Here is a 26,117-nt window from a genome sequence, read left to right on the forward strand (position 1 = left end):
GCACATTTTTGAATGATTCTGAGGTGTGGTGGAAACATATTTGAATTTGATCAAAACACATCAATGCAGTATGTGATGACATTAGCACACATTGTAGTTTCTATGCAGTAAAACAGTAATTTGAAGCAAATATAATGTTGATTTCAATTGAACATGTGTTGTCTGTAATTGCAGTGCGCTACTACACCATGCATGCTCCACATTATGCCACTCTACTCCATGCCCTTTCACTCTATGACATGCCACTCCGCTATACGCCCTTCTACTCTAACACTCTACTCCATGCCGCTTGACTTCACGCTACCCCCAATCTATGCCTCTCACTCCACGACACACAACTGCCCTCCACACCACTTACCCGAACTTATTCCACTTACCCCACACCAGTCAACCCCACTCTACTTCAGTCTATCCCACTCAACTCCAGTGTACCCCTATCTACCCCACCCACTCCACTTTGCTAGAGTGTAGCCCAATGTACTCCACTCCAAGCTACCCCACTCTACCACTCCACTCTAATCTACCCCACCCCAATCTACCTCACTGTAACCCAATCTACCCCACTACACTCCAGTCTACCTCAATCCACTCCATTACGATCCAATCTCCCCCACTCCAATACACTCTACCCAACTCTGTCCAATCTCCACCACTCCATTTCATTCAATCTTCCACACTTCAGCCTACCACACCCAACTTCACTCTAACCCATGCCTCCCAAGCCACCCAACTCCGATCTACCAAACACACTCCCATCCACCCCATCCCACTCCACCCCAATCTACCCTACGCGAATCAACCCCACTCCAATCTAAACCTATGTGCTCCAATCTACCTCACTACACTTAATTCAATCTACCACACTTCAGCCTACCACACTCCACTCTAACCCAGTCCACTTCAATCTAACCCACTCCTCCCCAGCCACGCCACTCTAATCTACCCAACACCACTCCCATCTACCCCATCCCACTCCAACCCAATCTACCCTACTCCAATCTACCCCACTCACAATCTACTCCTATCTAATCAATCCCAATTGACTCCACCCCCACCCTAACCCACCCCATGTCAGTCTACCCCACCCCAATCCTCTCCAGTAACCCCACTCCAATCTATCCTACTTCACTCCACCCCACTCTACTCAGTTTCACCGCAGCCTACTCCAGTTCAATCTCTCCCATTCAATCTACCCCACTCACCCACTCCACTCTATCCCAATACTATCCCACTCTACCCCAATCTATCCTACTCCAATCTACTGCACCCCCATCCCAATCTATCCCACACCCCTCCAATTACCCCACACACCCTTATCTACTCCTCTCCACCCCAATCTACCCCAATTCAATCTATCACACTCCAGTCTGCCACACTGATCTACCCAACTGCCCCAGTGCAACTACCCCATTCCATCTCAATCCAACCCACTCCTTTCTACCCCCTCCAGCCTACACCCACCTACCCCACCCCCTCTACTCCAATCTACCCCACCCCCTCTACTCCAATCTACCCCACCCACTCTACTCCAATCTACCCCACCCCACTCTACTCCAATCTACCCCACCTCACTCTACTCCAATCTACCCCATTCCACTCTACCTCTACCCCACTCCAATCTACTCCACCCCACCCCATCACATTCCCTGCCACTAACCTTTTTTAAGGCGAAAATAGTAAATGAGGCTGTTGGACGCATATATATCCCACGATAACAAAATGAGTGTGCCACCTTCTCTTGCTCTGAAAGCGTCTGCACACGGATCTAAGATAGCTGCCTCTCTCTGGTCTATATGTTAACTTTATTTCTGATGAGGTGAGAGGGAGAAAGGCTTGACTTTCAGGTGGAATATGAAAGGTGGGAGATGAAAGGTAGTCTAACATTTATTTATTTGGGAGGATTAAAGTGTAGCCATTAGGCAATACCGCTCACCTAGCCATGAGCTTTTGTGAGTAGTGTTTTTTTTATTTTAATTTTATTTACAAGGTTCTAACCTCATTCCCTCCACCCCTCTCCCGCCCATCACTTTCATATGGTCCTGAAAAGGGTAAAAAAAAAAGGGAAGGGTAGCGTGAAAGGTGGTGGTGATTGGAGACACTGGGTTAAGTGTTTACATCTTTTTGGCTGCTAGTTGCCTGTGATTGCCATAAAGTGACATCAACATCCCTCGCCCAACTCCACCACCGGTCACTTCCCACGTTGTGTGGTGGGGTGCTTGAGGACAGCTCCTTTTGATCTGTGGTTGCTGGTTGTAGGAAGGGTGGTGTAGAGGGCGTGGGTGGCACTCGAACCTTCCTGGCTCTTTTCCATCACTCATTTCCTGCTCGAGGAGGATTTTACCCTTTTTTCACAGCAACGCACTTTGGTCATAAACTATCCGTGGCAGCGAGGCTTAACTGAGCTGTAACATTCCCTCAACACCTGTGAATGTTTCCTGCAGTTTCGATATTGTTTTTTTTTTTAACACAATTCGTAGTGGCGATTTATTGTGGTCGTTTTGTCTCTTTATATTCCTTATGTTTCAATCAAAGGTCCCTTTAATATAGTGTGTATTTTCTTTCCTTGCGTTTTCTCTGTTTCCCTAATTTTTTTCACCCCCAAACTCGTTCTTTTTTCCTTCTTCATTCCTTTTTCTTATTTAAGACTTTTATGGCGTGTTTGCGTATTTATAACTTACCCCTTCCCTGTCTTCCCTTATCTATAATTGCAATGCTTTTTCATTTCTCTCCCTTTACTTAATACATTTTTCTCATTCCTTTCTTTTAAGCTTTACTCTATCCTTTACCTGCTTAGTTTCTCGATCTCTCTTCTTTATTCAATATACGGATTACTTTGCCATCTTGCATTTCTTTCTTCTATACTTGCGCCTTTCACATTCTTCGCCTTTCCCTCTTCCCTTACATGCGTATTCTGCTCTCTTTCTGTCTGCCCCTTTTGTTGTTTCACACAGTTCTATTCCTTTTCTTTCCTTATCAGCTCGTTGTCAGTCTATTTACTGTTATATTAGTTCTTTCTTTTTCCTTCCTTTCCAATTATCCTGCTGTACAGGAACGCAGACAGTCCTTGAACCTGACAATTTTCGCACACTCTTCTGATATTACACTTTTTTTTTTAGCACAAATGCGCATAGACTGTGACTTTTCTAAATATAACAAGATGTGACTAGTTGGGAGTCAAAGATGTTCACACCAAACAATATATATCATTCATGAAAATATGTTGTCCTCGAAGTAGAGAATCTTCTCCAGATGACAAAAATGTTCATTACGCTTTGAGGCCAATAATGAGTCCCCTTCACCTACTGCTTCTTTTTGTCCTCCGAGGTCGCCTGTCAGTGGTGGCCGGCAACTATGTGGAGTGGAGGGGAAGGCAAATGGGTTGTGATGGGTGGCTAATTAAAATACATACATTATCAACATAAAGTAAATACAATGAAATAAAACGTTACTTACAGTGCTTGCTGCGTCCTTCTCGCTTCAGTCCTCTTCGCTCATGACGTCCAGTCCCCAGCCAACTCCCTTAACCAATCCTTGTGCTGCTCTCACCAGCATGACGGCAGCACCAGGAGTGTAAGGAGCAGCCACTATCAATGCTCACACGAGCACTGGATGCTTTTGCCTTCTTACTGTGTTAGAGAGGTTTAAATTGTGGTTTTTGTGGCTGGCCATTGCAAGATGGCCGGCCAAAGAGACATGCGCACTTTAAACCAGTGCACTGGCAGCTCACCACCCCTTCCTGCTGCTGCCACAATTCAGCGGACCCCGTCCCGTCCTGACACTTGGTTCAGGATGGATTGATGAGAAATAAAATGTTAATGAAGTCAATTCATTACCATTTTATTTTTCATCTCTGGGGCTTTTCTGGGGGCATTTCAGTGGAGCGACGCTCTTTCGCTACAACGTAGGACCTGTCCCTATCGCCTGTGCGGTATCAGTTGTGTGTGTTTGAAGAAAGCTAGCATTCCTGCGGTTTGTGTTACAAATGTGTGTACATACACGTGCAGTGATACTGCCCTTAAAGCAGTGGCGTAACGCAAAATGAAAATTTTGGGGAGAGCTAATTATTCCAGCAATAGGCAGATTGGAGATGCGGGGGCTCAAAGAAGGGGTGAAAAAACATCAACGACTCATTAACAAGTAATTGGTATATTAAAGACCTGTGAAGCACAAGGTTGTGTGCCCGAGAAGCTGTCTCAGCCGGGACTGACACGCACGAGGGGGGTGGGGGAGGGGGGCGTTGGGCTGAAGACTTTTGAGCCCTATGGGCGTGGCGCGCCTGGTTCTTAGTGACACTTGAGAAATTGTAATCCAATGGCTTTTCAATGCTTATTGTAAGCTAATATAGGCTGTACTAAATGGTTTGTGTAATCCTCTTACTCCAGATTCCAAGCTCTTCCTAGATGCCTTAGTACAGGGTAAAAGAGGTGGGCTGGAGTAGGTCACCCATCTCCTTAATTAATGTGCATAAAGAAGATGGCTGCGTCACTCTAATGTGTTACTAAAGTTCCTGGTTGCTGTGATTTTCTAGCCCTTGTGAGGTAGTCAAAGGTGAAGAGGACATTTCATAACTTTCCAGACATCTTGCTATTGATTGGAAGATACAGATTTTCTTCTGCCACCTGGTGAGAGAACAAATAGGAGCCCAGCAGGAGTGTGGTTGCAGAATTCACAGGAGGGAAGCCCCCATCCAGTAGATAGTTGGATAGCTGAGTGGCTGTTCTGTTTGCCTGCCATGCTGCTGCATCCTAACCCTTAAGAAGGGGAAAAGCGTGTCCGAGATTATGTATGTATGTGGTGTTTCTACAGCACAAACCAAGCCAGAAGCCAGGAGGGGGCTACACAGGTGCAGAGGCCAGACCTAGTCAACAAGTGGTGGGAGGGTAGCTGTGTGATGTGAACGGAAGTGGAGTGTTACTTTGTCGCCATGTAGTGCTCTTTAGAAGCTTGCCGTCTGCTCTTTTTAGGTCGAGCAGACCTAACCCTCAATGCGTGAGCATTGATGGTGTCTGCTTCAGACCTAATGTTACCCGTATTTGGGAATGTGGACACGAGAGGATGCACGAGCGCAGATTTGCTCAGATTTGACCTCGTGAGCGCGCACGTCGCCGTGCCCCTCTCGTGCCTTACATTCCCGTGCTCACACAGCCAGCCCCCACCCCCTGCACACACAGGCGCGCGCACATACACACGCTGCCGCCCCCCCTGCGCACACACACACACACACACACACACACACACACAGACATGCACACACAGACATGCACACACAGACATGCACACACAGACATGCACACACAGACATGCACACACAGACATGCACACACAGACACGCACGCATACACACGCAAGCATACACCCGCCGCAGCCCCCCGCCCCTGCACACAACGCACGCATACACCCGCCGCAGCACCCAACCCCCCGCCCCTGCACACAGACACACACCCCCGCCCCCCTCACAACTAAGCCCTACTCACCGCATCGCCGCCACTCCTGAGTTCCGCAGCCACCGCGGGGCTCTCTCAGGCATGGGAGCCCCGCCCGCGTCACCAATGCTGCTCTCTGGCACTCCGTGGATGCGGGCTTCGCGCAGCTTCACGCTGCCGAACTTCGGGTTCAAACTCTGTTGCTGAGCTTGTTTTTTTTTGCCGCGCGCCCTCAGAAAACAAATGGTGATTTATATAAGAAAAATAAAAAGTGTACCATTTGACATGGCATCCCAAAACAAAACTTGGGCTCTTGAAATGGGGATGGGGGGAATATGGGGATAATTAATTAATACTTCTCTGTGGTGCGCTCTTTGAACCTGGTCAATATGTTTTTGTTCAGGCTTTTGCCATTGAAAGTCCGCTTCCCGTCGCACCCCCAAAATGTGTGCCCCCCACCTGGCGTGGCTCAGTGTGTGCAGCTCCAGCGCTTGCAGAATCGCTAATCCGGTTGCCAGGGCGAAGGCTGCTGCAGGAGGGAGGGGACGGCAGGGGATGGCGAGCGAGTTGTATAATTACGGCACCGAGCGTAACGAATACAAACCCGTTGATTAAAGCATCCCGCGGCAGCGGGCAGGACTCTCAGACGGAGCCAGGGAGAGCCGGCGAGCGGGAGCAGGGTGCGGCGGCTACGGGCCGGGGCGTCGGTCGGTGGCCACGCAGGGGATTGGTGGAGCAGGATACTGTATCCTGGTTCGTGGGCCCGGAGGGAGGCGGCGGGCCTCCTCCCCGATGTGTCTGACACATCCCGAAGTAAGTGACTGATTGCGGCGTGGAGATTGTAGATCAGGCACAATGGATGGCAGCAGCCAATGATTGTTTTGGCAAGTCAGAAAAGTGATTCGAAGACATTCTCAAAAGGCTGCAGTAGGAGCTAAGGGGTAAAATCCGTTCGACCAATTAATGATGCTGTGCTGCTCTGTTCGCACTGATGCGCTGCTTTGTCCTTGCAGTTAGCTCTGTGGGTTGAATGGCTGTTGCAAAAGTCAATCTGCAATCACAGGTTCAGGCCACAGCATAGTCAAACGGCCTTTACAGCTTTCCTGGTGTGGGGAAATAATACCATATTTTATGAAAAACGCTGCTGTTTGTGATGTGAGTTATGCTGATGTGTATATGTAAAATGCTCGTTGTTCGGTATAAAAAGGTCTAGTGCAAACCTAGGTGTAAAGCAACGGAGTGCGGTGCAAGAGGAAGAAAGGGACGTTCTCTGGACAATTGAGGGGGCTGGCACCTCAGCTCTCACCCAAACAAAGACCCCACTGGTTTGGTCTTGTTTCTAATAGTATTCTGCAACGTAGTTGTGGCGCTTTCATTAAATAAATAACTCTACTGCGCCGCTTCCCGTGCTAAACTGCTCCCGGGAGTTTTAATCCTGATGCCTAAAACGGGTAGAAACTTTGCAGTATAGTTTTCTATTTATTTTTTGTGGTTTGCAGAAAAAAAATCGCTCGAACAACGTATTCGTCCATGCTCAAGTTGGGGGTGTGCTTGAAGAAAAATGCGAAGTGCACGAGGGAAGCTGAAACAGGGAATAGTAATGCTAACTTGTTTTTAGATAGCGCTTCATACTGTGCTTCTGCTATGCCTATGCGCTGTAAATAACAGCTATTACCCAAGCTGATGTTACGCTATATAATAATTTCGGAAAGATGAAAGCCTGAGTTAGTCTTGCCAGGGTTGTAACTCATGACAGACAGATCACTACATTTCTCAGAAGCCAGTGTTTACCTCATACCCTGATGACCCTACTGACTGGAAAAACATTACTATTGGAGGCAGAGTATACACTTTCAATTTTGTGCTCTCTTTGTAAGGCTAATTTTCATGATTTCCCGGCCAACTGCATGATTTCAGTAGAGAAGAGGGACTTCCTTTGCAGTATGAAACACAGAAAGAGTGTTTGGGTCATTTTATTGTAACTTGGACGTGTTTATTTTTTTTATTTTTAAGCCAAATCTTGTGGTGGCCACAGGGATTGACAACTGAACTTCAAATATTTATTGCAATTTTTTAATACTGATTGAGCCACCTGATTGGATCTTCCGAGACCTGGAAATTGGGTTTGGATGTTCCAATAAACAGGAGGGAACTAAGGCAGCTGGCCCGTGGATTGTTGCTGCTGCACACAGCTCCCTTTCGAAGTTGATCGAATGAACTCCACTCATTGACTATTACTACTGTCTGTAATCCGTGTTTTCACTCTTTGGTGAGTCAGCACTCTGTTAAAGGGTGTTTTCTGTTAAAGTTTCGACATTTAAAGAAGCACTTTATCTCAGTACCATCCAGTTGCTTTTCAGAGGGGAGAAATACAACTTTGTTGCAATCCATTTTTGGCTCCAAGGTTAGTGTAGGCTACAGAAGCACCCACTCCATGTCACACCACTGTGTCCCAAAGAGTAGACGCACTTTAACTCATGCTTTGTGACTGCAGTATCTTGGAGACTAGGCCGCAGAGGTACCCTAACTAGGAGTACCCTGCATAAGCTTTCATGCTACAAGACCACTGTGTCCTAAAGAGTAGACACAGGGGCACTCATGCCACATGACCACTGCGTCCCGAAGCGTAGGCACAGACACTCATACCATATTGTCACTTTGTCCTGAGTAGGCACAGAGACACTCATGCCATATGATCACTTTGTCCTATCCCCCTCACACTATCTGTCTAACCCACTCACTCTATCCATCTGTCTATCTATCGCCCTCACTCTATCTGTCTATCTATCGCGCTTACTCTATCGCCATCACTCTATCTATCGCACTTACTCTATTTTTCTATCTATCGCCCTCCCTCTATCTATCTATCGCCCTCCCTATATCTATCTATCGCACCACCACAGCATCACTCAGAGGCACCACAGAATCACTATGCACTACCACAGCATCACTGAACGCCACAGCATCACTTGTTTGGGGGGAGGAGGCAGTTGAATTGGCAGGTGTGACTGAAGAATGGTGCATCAGGCGTGTATTACAGTAAGAAAATGGACTCAAATGTGATACTAGTTTATAATGTTCACCTACTGGAAGCACGACAGTAAAAGGGATGAGAATTTAATTCTCAGCATAAATTAATCCCTTTTAATCATCAAAATGTGAGAGTGAAGCTGGTTATGAAATTGGACTATTTAATAGGATAACCTCTATTTGAGTCTGAAATTGTTCATGTGAACATTGCGTTAATATCAAGTGTTAATTTTAACAAGGTACAGAAAGTATGTACCTAGAGGTGGGTCTAGCAGAGATTTTGACCTTTATGTTTAAGTTGTATGTTAAGGTTTTAAATAATGAAAATATTGTTTTACACCCAGAGATATGGAGTTTACATTGTTTATGCAGCACACTGAGCACCCTAAGTCACGTAAATACAACACATATTGCATTACAAATGCTATAGGTGTCACATTTGCGAAAGTTAAATCTATTGGCATTGTAACTGACAAAGCTATTAATCTAGCTATTTTCAAAACCAACACATACATTAAAAAAATGTCATTCACAATACCAATAGCTCAAACTTTCCTAATGCGAGACCTATTGCATTGCAAATGCTTGTTTTAAACTGGACTGTAGAACAACAAAGGTTTTGGATCCTACGTCTACCCAGCCCGGATCTCAACAACAGAATAAACAGAACAGAATGGCTGGATAGGAAAAGTTTGTATCGTTAGTATCAGTCACGCAGTCAAAATGTACTACGTTACCAAGGTCTTCTGTACCAAAAACAAATTTATTTAATTTTTATCTGGTTTTTAGATTTATCAAAACGCATGGGCAAACCAAAGACTGTCACGACAGTGAATACATGAATACAGTATTTACATTTATACACACATACCAATATACATTATTTACAAGGTGAAAGAAACACAATTGAATAAAGACAGTTGTAAAAGACACACCAAAAAAAAGGCAATAACATTAATCAATATTCAAACATTAATTGTATTTATATACAGTGAGAAAATTCCTACAAAAAGCAAGGGTACAACCAGTCCATGGGGATGTGAAACCAAAGGACAGGCGGGGACAGATGGAGTAGTACGCCTGCCTGCCTGACAACACTGTGGTTGATATTTATATTGGGTTGCACCACTAGGGTCCCAGGTGGTATTTACTTTCTCTTCCTAGGTGCACCCTTTTGAATGACCACAGGGTGGGTATGTTGACGCGTTTCGAATCGGATTATTGACGGTTCTCTTCAGGACGGGGACTGGGAACAATGAGTCTGTAACAATATACAGAGTGGGTGTCAGGGTTAGATATCATAGTTGTGTGAAAAAACTTTTAGCAATGACTCCACACCATGAGAAGACTTTTACCTGCACGTGGCAAAGAATGTGCCTTGGTGTCGGTAAATCGCCGGGGAAGGGGTTGATTCTGTGAAAACATACAAAATTGGAGCTTAGCACCCTGGTCCGCGGTGGAACTTTCGGGCTATACTGATACATATCACCTAGTGCCATCAAGGACAAGAGCTCGTACCTGTGGTTAGCCGGTTCGGGTTCTTTAAGGTTTGGTTGTCCGCCACGCGGTACACACACACACGAGAGTGGGACTGCTTACATATTGACTATGTTTCGATGTGCAAGCTGAAAATGACACACAGAAATCGGCGCGCGAGATTAGACAAGTACTTCAGTGTGAGACAAATTGTGTAAGTTGCGGAGCCGAGTAACAATTCCTACCTGAATAAGTAGCTTGTGCAACGTGTAGCATCTGATGTCAAAGAATCACTTCAGGGCTGGTATATAAGTGAGCCGGGACCTGCGTTACAAGAAGGCAAGGGTAATTAAACCAAGCTTTCCCGTGGGGCGGGGGGTCATGGCGATATGGCGCTTAGCGCGTTTTGGCAGGGAACCTGCAATCCACTTACTTTATCAGGAGGATTCAATCACTCGGAGTATCTCGGACTGGAACACGCACAGTCTGTTAGTGTGTCTCAGCGCTGGCTTGAATATTTGAAAACTCCCGGGCCGGTTGGCTTGTGGGAGGGCTAGGGGGCGGAGTGAGTGAAGGATCATGGTCCATTTAGTTCGGGCCATTTTTAGATAAATATTGACAGACTTTTGTTGGGCATTGTGTCCCCAAGACCTAGTGAGTACAGCGTGTGATCATACCGGGGCATAGGTATTTACAATCAGATTGACTACGGGTTGGACACTATGTCAACAAGGCATAGTGAGTTTGGAATACTCAGAACCCACCAACTGTTGGACAGGGTGCCAAGACAGTGCAGCAACAATCATAGTATGTACAACATGTACAGACTATTATGCAGAAAATAAACAACCGGGTTAAAAACAGCAGCACAACCAAGCTCAGCCGAGGAACTAAGGAGTGGATCACAGACTGGAAATTTCAGACATTTCGTTCAGGCCAGTGTTGGACGTGTCAAACTTCAGAATGAGGCCCGGGAGTTTTCAAATATTCAAGCCAGCGCTGAGACACACTAACAGACTGTGCGTGTTCCAGTCCGAGATACTCCGAGTGATTGAATCCTCCTGATAAAGTAAGTGGATTGCAGGTTCCCTGCCAAAGCGCGCTAAGCGCCATATCGCCATGAACCCCCGCCCCACGGGAAAGCTTGGTTTAATTACCCTTGCCTTCTTGTAACGCAGGTCCCGGCTCACTTATATACCAGCCCTGAAGTGATTCTTTGACATCAGATGCTACACGTTGCACAAGCTACTTATTCAGGTAGGAATTGTTACTCGGCTCCGCAACTTACACAATTTGTCTCACACTGAAGTACTTGTCTAATCTCGCGCGCCGATTTCTGTGTGTCATTTTCAGCTTGCACATCGAAACATAGTCAATATGTAAGCAGTCCCACTCTCGTGTGTGTACCGCGTGGCGGACAACCAAACCTTAAAGAACCCGAACCGGCTAACCACAGGTACGAGCTCTTGTCCTTGATGGCACTAGGTGATATGTATCAGTATAGCCCGAAAGTTCCACCGCGGACCAGGGTGCTAAGCTCCAATTTTGTATGTTTTCACAGAATCAACCCCTTCCCCGGCGATTTACCGACACCAAGGCACATTCTTTGCCACGTGCAGGTAAAAGTCTTCTCATGGTGTGGAGTCATTGCTAAAAGTTTTTTCACACAACTATGATATCTAACCCTGACACCCACTCTGTATATTGTTACAGACTCATTGTTCCCAGTCCCCGTCCTGAAGAGAACCGTCAATAATCTGGTTCGAAACGCGTCGACATACCCACCCTGTGGTCATTCAAAAGGGTGCACCTAGGAAGAGAAAGTAAATACCACCTGGGACCCTAGTGGTGCAACCCAATATAAATATCAACCACAGTGTTGTCAGGCAGGCAGGCGTACTACTCCATCTGTCCCCGCCTGTCCTTTGGTTTCACATCCCCATGGACTGGTTGTACCCTTGCTTTTTGTAGGAATTTTCTCACTGTATATAAATACAATTAATGTTTGAATATTGATTAATGTTATTGCCTTTTTTTTGGTGTGTCTTTTACAACTGTCTTTATTCAATTGTGTTTCTTTCACCTTGTAAATAATGTATATTGGTATGTGTGTATAAATGTAAATACTGTATTCATGTATTCACTGTCGTGACAGTCTTTGGTTTGCCCATGCGTTTTGATAAATCTAAAAACCAGATAAAAATTAAATAAATTTGTTTTTGGTACAGAAGACCTTGGTAACGTAGTACATTTTGACTGCGTGACTGATACTAACGATACAAACTTTTCCTATCCAGCCATTCTGTTCTGTTTATTCTGTTTTAAACTGGAGCAGGCTTTGGGCAGTTCTGATGATGCAGTAGTGTTGGTACAGATCCTGGATGCGTACTTTGAGAATACTTGTTGCCTTGTTTTTGCTTGTCCTGGCTTCGGTTTGCTGGGGCCACCGGACATGGTGCCCCGGTCAGCCACTCTGGTTTTACCGATGATGCTGAGTGAAGTTGCCTCAGGGTGGGTTGATGTGGTCCTACTTCTTCGGCCTGTCGATGAACGTGCTGCGGTGCTCCTGCGGCTCCTTGTAGCAATGCAAGGGACATCATATGCACCTTGAGTGTGCTAATGGTCCTTCATTCTGCACAGATTAAAAGTACTCTGTCATCTCTAATATACTCTGCCCTGTCTTTATCCAATTATTGTTTTATTGTTGAGCAGTACAGTGGCATAAAAAGCCAACAAGATGGCTTGTTCAGGACTCTGCTGCTACCTGCAGTTCATTAATTTGAACCCAAGTTCGGGTCTACATCCTTCTGAGGTCAATACATGGAGTAACATTATTAACAGCTGTTTGCACATTATTCAGTGCTATATGAAAGACATTTTGCTCATTATTACAACTCCGGGATGTAGAGCACGTGCTGCTACTAGAGAACCTTTCAATCGTCCCTGTGTGACGAAGCTGCTGAACATGTGTGCACTAGTGAAAGTGCTCTGATTTAGTTGGTGTCTGATTAGATATGGTCAGCAGAGCGCGCATTTCAGTTTCAGCAGATCGAATTCGACATATCGTGCATTTCTCTGTATTTAAAGTCGTTCTGCCTTTCCTGGGGTTGTGCTCTGTATTAAACGTTGTGTGCATTTCTCTTGTGTCTTTCAGTCCCTGCTGTTCTTTGCGTTGGTGGCCGCCGCGTGCCTGGCTCTTAACCTTGTGCTGCTTGTTGTCTACCTGTGTTGCGCCTGCTGTTCTCATGAAGAGGAGCAAACGCAGACCAAGAGGCCCAACACGTGCTGCGTCACCTGGACTGCCGTGGTGGCCGGACTCCTCTGTTGGTAAGTTGATGGAGAGATGGTGTCTGTGCTGCTGTCTCTCCCTCTGGGTTGGATATCTTTTGGTGCTGGACTACAGTGACTCACATTTCACAGGGGCGGGTGGCTTAGGACACGTGGGGACGGGAATCGCCGTGCTTTGTGAAACCTACTGGGAGGCCTGGGTATATCTTGAGAGCTGGAAACATGGCCTGGTCAGAGATGGACACACTGGGATATGTGAAAACAGAGAGATGCACATCACACATGTCGGGTCTGGGACATCGCCACACTCAGGCTGGTATGATGTCTACATCAGATGCCTAAATGATATGGGTTGGTAGGTCTGCACAGTGCAAGACACATATGGACCTGTAGATCTTCACTGTCAGACAGCCATGGACCTATAGATCTTCACATGATACACATGGACCTAGATCGTCACAGTCACACACATTGAGCAGTAGATCTTCTTATGACATCCATGGACCTGTAAATCTTCACTGTCTGACATATAGACCTGTATGTTTTCATGTGACACACATGGACAGACCTCTAGATCTTCATAGTCCAACACATATGGGCCTGCACATCTTCACAGTCAGACACACATGGTTATGGATACCCGTAGGCTTAGACGGTGCTTAATTTGAGCCGGTGATTGCAGATGGGGCTCACCAGCAATTGTTTTTGGGCTCCGGCACTTATTTATCTTCATCACGCTTTCACCCACAACAAAAGAAAAAACACAAAAGGAGGAAAGAAGGAGGAATAGAAAGACGGAAAACAGTGCCATACAGAGGAAGCAGAGAGGACAAAGAAAGTGCAGGAGTGAGAAAGAGGTGCAGGGAGTGTCTTTGATGGGTTAAAGATATGTGAAGGGAACACAAGACAGCCCAGCCTTGGTATTCGGCTCTGCAAACTTCTCCAGTGCTGGCTTCTTCTGAGCACAAGTTTGGGCCCAGGACTTATTGTTTTAAATACTGAACACTGGCCAGAGGCAAGTATAGGCTGACAAATCTTCACCTTCTATGAATATGTAGGTCAATTGACTTGGATTCCTGCGCACTTATATGTTTACAGTCAGACGTGCATCTTTGTGGACATGAAGATCTGTAAACATATTAATATCATGTTGGACCTCTCGCTGTGTATGGAATGCTGGGGGTCGCTAAACAAAATTTGAACCCAAGAGGTCAGTCTGAGCATTGAGATAAAATCGCTCTTGGTCCCTGGGACGGTAGAGCAAGTTTAAAGAAATAAGCTCTGGTGTTTCCAAGACCTGAGTTAGACCACCCAGAAACAAGGCCATGGAAACATGCAAACTCACCAGGCGCCTGTATCTTCCTTAAAATGGACATGTAACTGACTCTATTCCAGCTCTACTGATGCTGCAGAGGTTTTAGGAAACCGATGGAGCATGGGGGTGAATGGCGGGGGGTGTAAGAGCTATAAGCGAAGAACAAGGCAGGTACTGTGCCCACTGGCAGAGAACGACCTCTTTTATGCAGCCCCTTCTAATAGCAGGAGCGTGATGCAGCTTCTACTTTGCACAAATTAAAGATAATTCGCGGCATCACAAGATTTGACAGTGCTTGTTAATGGAATTAAATCTTTAGAGGTGGAGTACGATTCCCATGACCGGTTCCCCGCTCATTCACTGTGCAGTTGACCGGAGGTCACGAGATCCCCCACCAGGCCACCGTTTGAAGGGGGAAGGTGGGGGTGGAGAGTGGGGATTCACATGACTGATATTAAAAGAACACAGGGAGGGACCAGGCAAGACCGCAGCTGGCTGCTTAGCCATGCATTCCTGTGTAGCTGGTGCATATGGAATTCATTGAAAATAATAGGGTTGAAATATACAGAAAGCCGGACCGGCTCTGCAGAAAGAATTCAAGTATCTATGCAAAGTCCGTTCATGCTGCATCCTCCCCAGGACAGCTGCTTCGAGGCAATGCTACCACTGTACTGTATGTATATATGGAAATTTGCTAATAAAACTGTTGAAATAAAAATAAAAATAAAAGATGGGGCCTGCTTGAGATGGCTGTGCGAGGTGGACCCCTCGGGTGTGAAGGCGTGTTTTGGCATTCCAAAGGGGGTGTCTAGGTAAGGATGTCGCACTAAGTTTCATATCTCAGTTAGACACCATTCAAAACAAGCATTGGCAAAGTTATTTAGGTTGGCCATGGCAAGCTGGTGCTGTGGTTAATTTTAGTTTTTAATGCAAGAATATACCACGCAAAGAAATAGCGAAGAATGAAAATACGGCATCTCCCAAATATGGCCTTGTTCTGTCTGCAATAAAATGTAAAAAATAAATGGATGTGCCTGTTTCACCAGTGATGTTTATGAATAGGGCTCCCGGTTTTATGTTTTTTTTTTTTTTTACATTTGTCTGTATTTATCCATATTTATTATGTGTTTTGTGAAAAAATAAAGCTGAAACTGGTATATTTCCACATTTATTTAACTAATAAATATGCAGTCATGCTTGAATGCCTGCAAGGTTTCAGTGATCTGAACACCTGCAAAAGATAAATCAATACACTTATATGAAAATATGCACATTTCAGTATCAGCCTTGTGCGTACTACTGCTGTTTAATCCTCTTTACTAAAATTCCTTTCTTTTTTCCACCTCCTTACATATCAATCTACAGTTATTGGCCTGGGCAGTCATGGCAAAGTGTATTTAGAATCACTCAAAATGCACCCAAATTTCGTTTGTATCCATATTTAAAAATAAACCCAGGTACGAAATTAAACGGTTTTCTGTCTGTATTTATCTTTAAACTTCAGTAAAAACGGAAAACAGGGAGCCTTATTTATAAACAAGCATTTGTTCTGTGCTGTGCATTTCTTTATTATTTGTGAAGTAGACACTAGTAAATTAGCACCTAAAAAAGCACTCAAATCGCAGATAGATATAATGTTGCTATGTCATTTAAACACTTCATAAAAGAAAGTTTCAAATGTAGTGTGGGCAAATAAATTGCCAGCATTAGAAGTTCATTTTAAAAACGAAAGAATATAAAAAGTACACTTTGAACCTGCTTTGCAACTGAAGAGAAAATAATATGTTTTAGGCACACATGATCAATGTGCACAGGCTTTATGCAGTCGCACATAGTGAAGGGAGCCAGTAGGTAAAATGGATTGAGCTATTGCCCCACGTTGTGATGGTCAGAAGGAACATGAGAATTTAACAATGGATGAAGTCTGCTGACTGAAATCACTTATATGTTTGTGTAATATGTATTTACTTGCGGGGAGAAAACAATAGTCTGTCTATCAAAATAACATTATCTCATAGGCCAGACCTAAAAGGACAAGCTGATTGCTCATTGCTGTTTGTTGATGATGCAGGATTGGGTAAAAGATGCTGGATGTCATATATGTGTATATATGCAGCCGTGTGAGTATGTATGTATGTCCTATATATATATATATATATATATATATACTTTTAATTATTTGATATATCAGTTTTAATATGCCACATCTCCATTTTGTTTTATAGATTAATATTACTCTCTTGTGGTTACAAATATAAGGTTGTCAGATACATTTGACAAGTGTAACTAGTCTCCAGTAAGGAAAAGGGAAACCGCTGAAGCAAGATTAGTCTATATTGAACAGCACACACATACAGTAAATAGTGTGTGGCAAGTTTGGTAGCTTTCATTTCAGTTGTGTTTCGAGTTATGGAATTCTATATGGTTTCTATAAAGGCTGGAGGGGGGAGGAGGGAGGCGAGGGGGGAGGGGGGAGGAGGGAGGCGAGGGGGGAGGGGGGAGGAGAAGGGGGAGGGAGGGGGGGGGGGAGGAGAAGGGGGCTGCTACCGATCAAAGAGACAGGTCTTGAGGTGTCTTCTGAAGGCCAGCAGGTCCTGGGTCTGCCGTAGGTCGGTGGAGGGCGTGTTCCAGGTTTTTGCAGCGAGGTAGGAGAAGGATCTGCCGCCGGCGGTCGTTTTCCGGATGCGTGGCACTGTGGCGAGGGCGAGGTTGGCAAAGCGGAGACTGCGGGTGGGGGCGTAGAAGCTGAGTCGGTCGTTGAGGTATGCCGGTCCGGCGTTGTGTATGGCTTTGTGTGCATGAGTGAGGAGTTTGAAGGTGATCCTCTTGTCGACGGGGTGCCAGTGTAGGCTCTTAGGTGGGGTGTGATGTGGCTGCGTTGGGGGATGTCGAGGATCAGTCGTGCCGAGGTGTTCTGGACGCGTTGCAGCCGTCTCAGGAGCTTGGTTGTTGTTCCTGCGTTGAGGGCGTTCCCGTAGTCCAGTCTGCTGGTGACGAGGGCCTTGGTGACGGTTTTCCTTGTGTCGGAGGGGTTCCATTTGAAGATCCTGCGGAGCATTCGGAGGGTGTTGAAGCAGGACGCAGAGACGGCGTTGACTTGCTTGGTCATGGAGAGGGCGGAGTCGAGGATGACCCCTAGGTTGCGCGTGTGGTCGGTGGGTTCCGGGGCAGTTCCTAGCGAAGTAGGCCACCAGGAGTCGACCCAGGCTGATGGGGTGGGGCCGAGGATGAGGACCTCCGTCTTGTCCGAATTCAGTTTCAATATACAACAATTGTACAAGGTTCCCCTAAGGAGGAGGAGGGAGGACGGGGAAAAAATTTGAAAAACAGCCACTCTCAGGAGTGTGCAACAGGGAATTGAGTAAACCCTTTTCGGAATTAGGATGCCTCACACAATTAGAGGGTTGGACATTAGTAGCCATCCGTCCAAATAACTGTATCGTGTCATCATTGGCCTCCTGCTCCAGCGGCAAGCTGGCGGTGCAATGCTTGCCGGGCAACACGTAGTGTTACTCTTTTGGTGGAGATCTTCTATTCCTGGCCAATGGGTGCATGCGTGTGAGGGACCTAAGAGGTGGGATTGTGAGCGTGAGTGAAAGTTAAAAGTAAGTCAGTAGAGTCCATTAGAACATTTTTAATCAGGTGGCTCACTGCTTAATTAAAATTGATAAAGGGAGGGGTAGCGGAGCACAACAATAAGGGTGATGTGGCTTCGTTCGACCCTCGCCTATAGTGTGGTCAACATGTTTCACGCCAGTTAAGGCGATTCTTCAGGACCTATGGTTGCTCATCAATTAATGCGAAGTCTCCCCCAAATCGAAGAAACTTCCATATACAACCTGTATGTCACCGGCTGTTCTGTGTTACCGCCGCCGTGGGATGGGTAGGTTCTGACCCGCCATCCGCCTAGAGCATCCAGGGGACTCCCCGCCGCTCAGGCCTTCCCAGGGACAGTCGGTGGGGCCCGACCTTCATGGGTTTAGGGCTAGGACCATTGCAGTAGCACTTGCCGCCTTGACATACAGGTTGTATATGGAAGTTTCTTCGATTTGGGGGAGACTTCGCATTAATTGATGAGCAACCATAGGTCCTGAAGAATCGCCTTAACTGGCGTGAAACATGTTGACCACACTATAGGCGAGGGTCGAACGAAGCCACATCACCCTTATTGTTGTGCTCCGCTACCCCTCCCTTTATCAATTTTAATTAAGCAGTGAGCCACCTGATTAAAAATGTTCTAATGGACTCTACTGACTTACTTTTAACTTTCACTCACGCTCACAATCCCACCTCTTAGGTCCCTCACACGCATGCACCCATTGGCCAGGAATAGAAGATCTCCACCAAAAGAGTAACACTACGTGTTGCCTGGCAAGCATTGCACCGCCAGCTTGCCGCTGGAGCAGGAGGCCAATGATGACACGATACAGTTATTTGGACGGATGGCTACTGTTGTCCAACCCTCTAATTGTGTGAGGCATCCTAATTCCGAAAAGGGTTTACTCAATTCCCTGTTGCACACTCCTGAGAGTGGCTGTTTTTCAAATTTTTTCCCCGTCCTCCCTCCTCCTCCTCAGGGGAACCTTGTACAATTGTTGTATATTGCTCATTGGACACGTACATTGGACCCCGGTAAATATCGTCCTCCACTGTCCCCCCTTTTGCATATTACGAATTCAGTTTCAGCCTGCTGTCCTTCATCCATTCAGTGACAACCTTCATGCCTGTGTAGAGTTTGTCTTTGGCGGTGTGGGGGTCTTTGGTGAGAGATATGATCAGCTGTGTGTTGTGGGCGTAGGAGATGATGTTGAGGCTGTGTTGTCGTGCGACGTGGGCGAGTGGAGCCATGTAGATATTGAACAGCGTCGGGCTGAGGGAGGAGACCTGAGGAACGCCGCAGATGATCTTGGTGGTCTCTGAGCCGAAGGGTGGGAGGCGGTCGCTCTGGTGTCTTTCCCGGGAAGTATGTGGTCCAGGCCAGGGCCTTCTCTTGGATTCCGGCGTCATGGAGGCGTGTTGTTAGGGTGCGGTGGCAGACCGTGTCGAAGGCTGCTGATAGGTCCAGGAGGATGAGGGCGACTGTTTATCCTTTGTCCATGAGGATCCTGATGTCGGTGGCGGCGATGAGGGCGGTCTCGGTGTTGTGGTTGCTGCGGAAGCTGGATTGGGATGGGTCCAGGATGTTGTTGTCTTCGAGGTGGCGGGTCAGCTGTCTGTTGACGATCTTCTCCGTGACTTTCGCCGGGAAGGGGAGCAAGGAGATGGGCCTGAAGTTCTTGAGGTCTTTGGGGTCCGCCTTGGGTTTCTTCAGTAGGGCGCTGATCTCGGCGTGCTTCCAGTTCTTCGGGAAGGTTGCTGTCTCGAAGGAGATGTTGATTATTTTCCTGAGATGTGGTGCGATGGCTGTGCAGGCTTTGTTGAAGACATGGTGAGGGCATGGGTCAGATGGGGATCCGGAGTGGATGGAGTTCAAGGTCTTGATGGTGTATTTGTCGCTGACGTTGGACCAGGTGGTCAGACGACTGTTGAGGGTGGGGGTTGCCGGGTGGTGGTCTCGACGGCGGAGGTGGGGGTGTCTGTGTTGAAGCTGTCGTGGATGCCAGTGATCTTGCGGTGGAAGAAGGTGGCCAGTGAGTTGCAAAGGTCTTGAGATGGTGGAATGTCGTTGGTGTTGGAGCCGTGGTTGGAGAGTACTTTCACGATGTTGAAGAGCTCTTTGCTGTTGTGTGCGTTGTTGTCCAGACGGTCCTTGAAGGCGGTCCTTTTGGCGGTTCTGATGAGTTGGTGGTGTCTGCGGGTGGCATCCTTGAGGGCGGTGTTGCTGTCTGGTGTTCGGTCGTGGAGCCAGTTCTTTTCCAGCTTCCGACAGGTGCGCTTGGAGGTCTCGAGGTCTTCGGTGAACCATACGGCTTTCTTGTTAGTGTGATTGGTTGCGGAGGTCTTGAGTGGGGCTAGGGCATCAGCGCAGTTGTAGATCCACTGTTTGAGGTTGATGGCGGCGGTGTCGGGTCGGTGGGGTCTGCTGGTGGTTCCAGGGCGAGGGCGGTGGTCAGTTGGTCCTCGGTGATCTTGCTCCAGCGGCGGCGTGGCAGCTGTTGGGTGTGGTGGTGTGTGGTGTGTTTCCTGAAGGTGAAGTGGACGCATCTGTGATCTGTCCAGTGGGGTTCGGTGGTGTGGTTGAAGGAGACGTGGAGGCTTGCGGAGAAGATGGGGTCCAGTGTGTGGCCAGTGTCATGGGTGGGTGTTGTCACGAGCTGTTTGAGTCCGAGGTTTGCGAGGTTGTCGATCAGGGCAGTGGAGTTGGCGTCGTTTTTGTTCTCGAGGTGGCATTTCAGGTTCCCTAGGAGGATGTAGTCCGTGGAGGCGAGGGCATGGGTGCTGATGAGGTCGGCGATGGTGTCGCTGAACTGTGGTCGGGGTCTGGGTGGTGTGTAGACGAGTGTTCATCTGAGGGTGGTGTTTGGTTCGGTGTGGATCTGGAAGTGTATGTGCTCGGCGGTGGTGAGGGTGTCGTCGGTGTTGGTCGAGACTCTGAGGGTGTCCTTCTGGATGATGGCGATTCCCACTCCGTTGGCGTGGTCTCTGCGGGAGATCTTGTAGCCCTCTGGGATGGCTATGGCGATGTCGGGTACCGATGTGGCGTTCAGCCAGGTCTCTGTCAGGAAGGCGACGTCTCAGTGGTTGAGTCTATGAGATCCCAGAGTTCGATGGCGTGCTTGCGAGCAGAGCGGGTGTTGAGCAGGATGCATCGGAGGTGGTTGGGGTCTCTGGTTGCTGGTTTGGCGGGCCGGATGCTGGTAAAGCTGCAGTTCCGGCAGGTGAAGGGTCCTTGGGTGCGCTTTGGGGTGGCCCGTTAGCAGTAGTGATCTCGTCCGGGGTTGAGTGCGTGGAGGGTGCCGGAGTCGTAGTGCGGGCTGGTGTTCTGGCAGCTTCGGGGTCTAGGGGTTCTGGTGCTGGGCGCGGTCCAGGCACGGACGGGCGCAGACGGGCTTGCCTCTTGCGCGCGGCCGCCATTTAAGGCGAGAAGGGCGGGAGGAGCAGCTAGGAGGCGGGAGCGGGGCGGAGAGGGGGCGGGGCCGCAGGGGAGCAGTGGCGGGGATACAGAAGGAAAGGGGGGAAGTAGGCAACGGAGGCAGCAGGAAGGAGCAAAAAACAGAACGGAGCAAATACAGAAACTGGGCACAATAAAAACAGTGCAGAACACAGTACAGCAGGCAAGCAGGCAGAGCACAATATCAACAATACCGTGGCACAGCAGACAGCAGGACCGAACTCGGGGGCAGCGGCAGCACGGGAGACACTGGTAGAGCTGTGCAGTAGCGGGGGGCGACCTGGCCTGTAAACAGGGTCAGGGGTCACCAGTTTGGAGCAGCCCCCTATTCAAACAATGAAAGGGTCGGAGCTCGCAGCCCGGCTGAGAGTGCTGAGTTGCGGTGGAAGTCCTGCAGTTGGACATGAAGTTAAGGGCCGGTCTTAGGACTGGGAAAGGACTCAACCTCCGAGTCTACCTGTGGACCTTTTTGACAGAGAACCCGGCACTTACCTCTTACTCCTGAGTTGTGACCCGGCCTCTCCTCAGGCCAGAACGCCGCTTTGGGTTTCTGGTTAGTCAGGCAGCGCACCCCAGTACCATACGGGACACCGCTCTCTCCCCGAGGCCTCCCGCACTCCGTCCTCTGCCTCCCCGCACTTCTGTCAGCGGCGCGCGAAACCACGACGCGGTCGCACTGGGGAAGAAATGAGCCCAGGCATCAAAATAAAAGTGGGGTAAATTTATGAACTGGATAGTTAATGCAGTGTCCCAAATTAGCTTATCGAACAATTCTCTACTTTTTTAGACATGCTTTGTGGGTAGTCTGAGTGGTAGGACCCACATGCATTTATGTTTGCTGCAGGCAATGTGTGTGGTAATATTTAAGAAATGTAACAGTGAAACTTACTATGTTCGGTCAAAAAGATAAAAACTTTGACACACCCATGCTCTTCTACCCACAAAGCGTGATTGGTCCATCCACATTGCATGGTACCACCATCGCACCCCACCACAGGTCCACACACAAAACCAGCACACCCACTGCTCTGTCAGCCTAGCCCATCTGAAACTGCCTGATTGTCCGATTGGCCAGTCTGACCCTTCAATGTACCTGTGCATTTACAGCCCACAGCAATATCTGGAGTCACTGACTTAGCATAAGGGTGGACGGAGACACTGTTCGGAGGTCTGAAAAAGCTTGAAGGCTTCTTCTCTCAATCAACATAAAATAGTAATTCTCTTGGAGTCAGTACAACCTTTAGTCACAGTCAATCTTCAATAATTAACACTCCATCCATACTTAGTACCAAATAAGGGGAAACACATAGTTATAAGTGCAAGCACATCAGCGTCATCAGTAGATTCAAATTGTTATAAATTGTATACATTTATTATCAATTGATATTAGGATTAAAAACAACTGCATTAAAATGTCCTCATAACAAGTTATTCACATATACATATAATCGACTGACTCCTAAAAAGAAAAACATAAAAGAAAAAACACGAAACAGACGGTATCAAGTGATATTTGACAAAATCATCAAAAAACATTAATTTGTCAGAATCTATTTGCAACTACGTCAGAATCGCAACGGTGAATGCTGACAAAATAGCTCCTCGAATTTAACTTAAACTGTGGCGTCAACGCGTTTCGGTGTGCTGCCAGATATGCACCACCTTTGTCAAGACTAGTGTAGATGCTTGTCCCTTTCCCAAACAAAAAATTTCATATGTATCTGAATAAAAACACAAATATATGAAAAGAGCACAATGTTACAATCCATTATCATGCTATCAAAAACACATCATACAAATAAAAACACAGGTCTATTGGCGTCATATTAGTTTAGATAGCATAGGGATAAATAACATCCAATTTAATTACATGGGAAAAACACAATGAATGAATGAATGAATACGCTCTTCTATAGCGCATGGCTACCCTAAGGCATCCCAGCGCTGTAAAACCTGAAATTAAGGTGAAGTCATTCAGTGAAACAGGAATGTCTTCAGTAGCTTCCTGAAGGCCAGATGATTAGTTTCAAGCCTGATGTTGTCGGGGAGAAGGTTCCAGAACTTGGCTGCTTGGAGGGAATACAGTGATTATATTCACAACTATAATAAAATTCTCTCCAGTTGGCACTAAAACCCAAACTTCATATTGAACCCATACATCCAACCAATCATTCATCTGTCTGAAAATATATCTCTCCTCAATAAGAGTACAAGCTTAAATAAGCCCTTCATCAACTTATGAAACCCTCTCAGTCGGGATATTGATATAGATACATATTCAAACCCCCTATAAGTAGAATTACCCTTCTGAGTATCGTACATACCTCAAGAGTTAATCCTTAACAAGGACAAATCTTCCTCGATATAAATTACATGGGGCACTTCAATATGAAATGACGTCCTTCTAAAATACAATTAAATATTAATTATTGAACAACCCACGAATTGGTTTCATCACATCTCTTTGCATCAACTTGAAGATATGTTACCTGTATCTATTCTTTGTGAGAAAACCAACTCCCAGGAGATTCAGATAAGAAATTCTCTACTATCGGAATAAAAACTTTTAATATGCTTGCAGCGCTTCATCAGCTGCAGCAAACGTAGATCTCCACGTACAGCAAATCTATGGGGGTGTGGATACAAAACATGCTATCAAAACCACAACCCAGGACTGCCGGTAACCAAATAAATAAAACGTTAATGCAATAACTAGAATAAGTTACCTGTGTGTTATCTAGTTGTACAGAAGGATTACATCCAAGCAGATACTGTGGATAATCCAAGGAGGGTATGATACCTGTGGCGACGATTAAAAAGACCACTGCTTCATTACAGCGCTCCGGTAAAACCAAAGCCAGATTCCCATGTACGGCAAACCTTAAAGAAAACAAAGTAGATTCAAACCCAGAACTCTGGAAGAATATTTCTACACCGGGACCAAAATCCCCCACGACTTCTTCAGGGCTAAGGGAATATATAAACAATTACTTATTCGTGTATGCAATGGAAGTAAGGAAACTTTAGCTTTCAAATTATTGACAAAGTGATGTTATGTTATGTTATGTTATGTTATGCGCTTTTATTTGGCGCACAGATGCTCCAGCTAAGGAGCGTCCTGGCGCCCGACAAGGCAGCTGCACAACACAACTAAACAATAAAACAACATAAGTATACAACTAAGGGAATAAAAACGTTTTCACCGCGCGACGAAAGGAAAGCAAATCGCTCATAGCGCGAATTGCCGGGGGTAAGGAGTTCCACAGAGCAGCTGCACGCACTCGAAATGAGCGTCCACCGGCCCTACTTCGCTTAAAGCGCGGCACAACGGCCAGTTCGAGGTCTGCCGATCTTAAGGGTCGCGCTGGGATGTAATTGGCCAGGAGGGCCGTAAGGATCATTGCCGGGGACCCCTTCAAGATCTTATAGGCGACGCAGAGGACCTTAAACTGGATCCGCTGGGCCACCGGAAGCCAATGCAGTGACCGTAGGGTGCTGGAGGTAGGACAGAATCTTGGGAGGCCTACCACCGCTCTCGCTGCGGCGTTCTGAATCCTCTGTAAGCGCCCGATCTCTGCCACATTCAAACCGGCCAGCAAGGAACTCGCATAATCCAGCCTGGAGATGACAGTAGCTTGGATCATGAGTTGCCTGGTGGGGGCGTCGAAGAACTTTAGCACAGGACGGAGCCCACGCAAGATGCCGAAGCAGCATGCAGCCGTGCGTTTGGTGTGGCATACAAACGTAAGGGAAGGGTCCAGCCAGACCCCGAGGTTCTTAAGCTCGGCGACTGGGATGGGAGCAGGACCCAACTCCCCCGGCCACCATCTCTCTCCCCACAGTTCCGGCTGTCTGCCAAATACCATGACCTCGGTCTTACTAGCGTTTAGCTGAAGACAATTGGACGTCATCCAGCTGGCGACCGCCCGCAGTCCTTGTTGAAACCTGGGGGCGTCGACTTCGGCATCCCCGCTGATCGTGACCGCTAGCTGGGTGTCATCGGCATATGACACCATGGTCATACACCATTGTTTGACAACCTCAGCTAGCGGCCTTACGTATAGATTAAACAACGTAGGGCTCAGCGAGGAGCCTTGGGGGACGCCCAGGTTCAACGGATGGAATTTGGACTGATAAGGCGGGACGGTCACGCTAAAGGCCCGGTTGGTTAAGAACGACCGGAACCACTCAAGAGCGGTGCCGGTGACACCAGCCTCCTCTAGGCGCAGCAGAAGGATAGGGTGCGAGACGGTGTCAAAGGCAGCGCTTAGATCTAATAGCACAAGCGCTGCCGTTTGTCCCGCGTCAAGCACGGAGCGAAGGTGCTCCACCATGTAAAGCAGAGCCGTCTCCGTGCTATGACCTGCCCTAAACCCATTCTGCGTCGCGTCGAGGATATCTGCTCGGCAGAGATGTTCCGAGAGGACAGCATTTACGTGCGCCTCCATCACCTTAGCCGGCCATGGCAGGAGTGAAATAGGCCGATAGCTCTTCGGCTTGCTCCCGTCCAGGCTAGGTTTCTTAAGAATAGGGC

At 47.3% G+C, this 26,117-nt stretch overlaps 1 protein-coding gene across 1 annotated transcript in view; it reads left to right on the top strand.

Moving 5' to 3' along the window:
• TTYH2 (tweety family member 2) overlaps positions 1 to 26,117 on the top strand; it is a 384,443-nt gene that overhangs the window by 144,642 nt on the left and 213,684 nt on the right. The window contains exon 2 of the mRNA XM_086930996.1: positions 13,084 to 13,256. Within this exon, the coding sequence (XP_086787122.1) occupies positions 13,084 to 13,256 (173 nt within the window). The remainder of the gene's footprint in view (positions 1 to 13,083; positions 13,257 to 26,117) is intronic.

Source organism: Lissotriton vulgaris, chromosome 7 (genome assembly GCF_964263255.1).
Source record: "Lissotriton vulgaris chromosome 7, aLisVul1.2, whole genome shotgun sequence".
NCBI lineage: Eukaryota > Metazoa > Chordata > Amphibia > Caudata > Salamandridae > Lissotriton > Lissotriton vulgaris.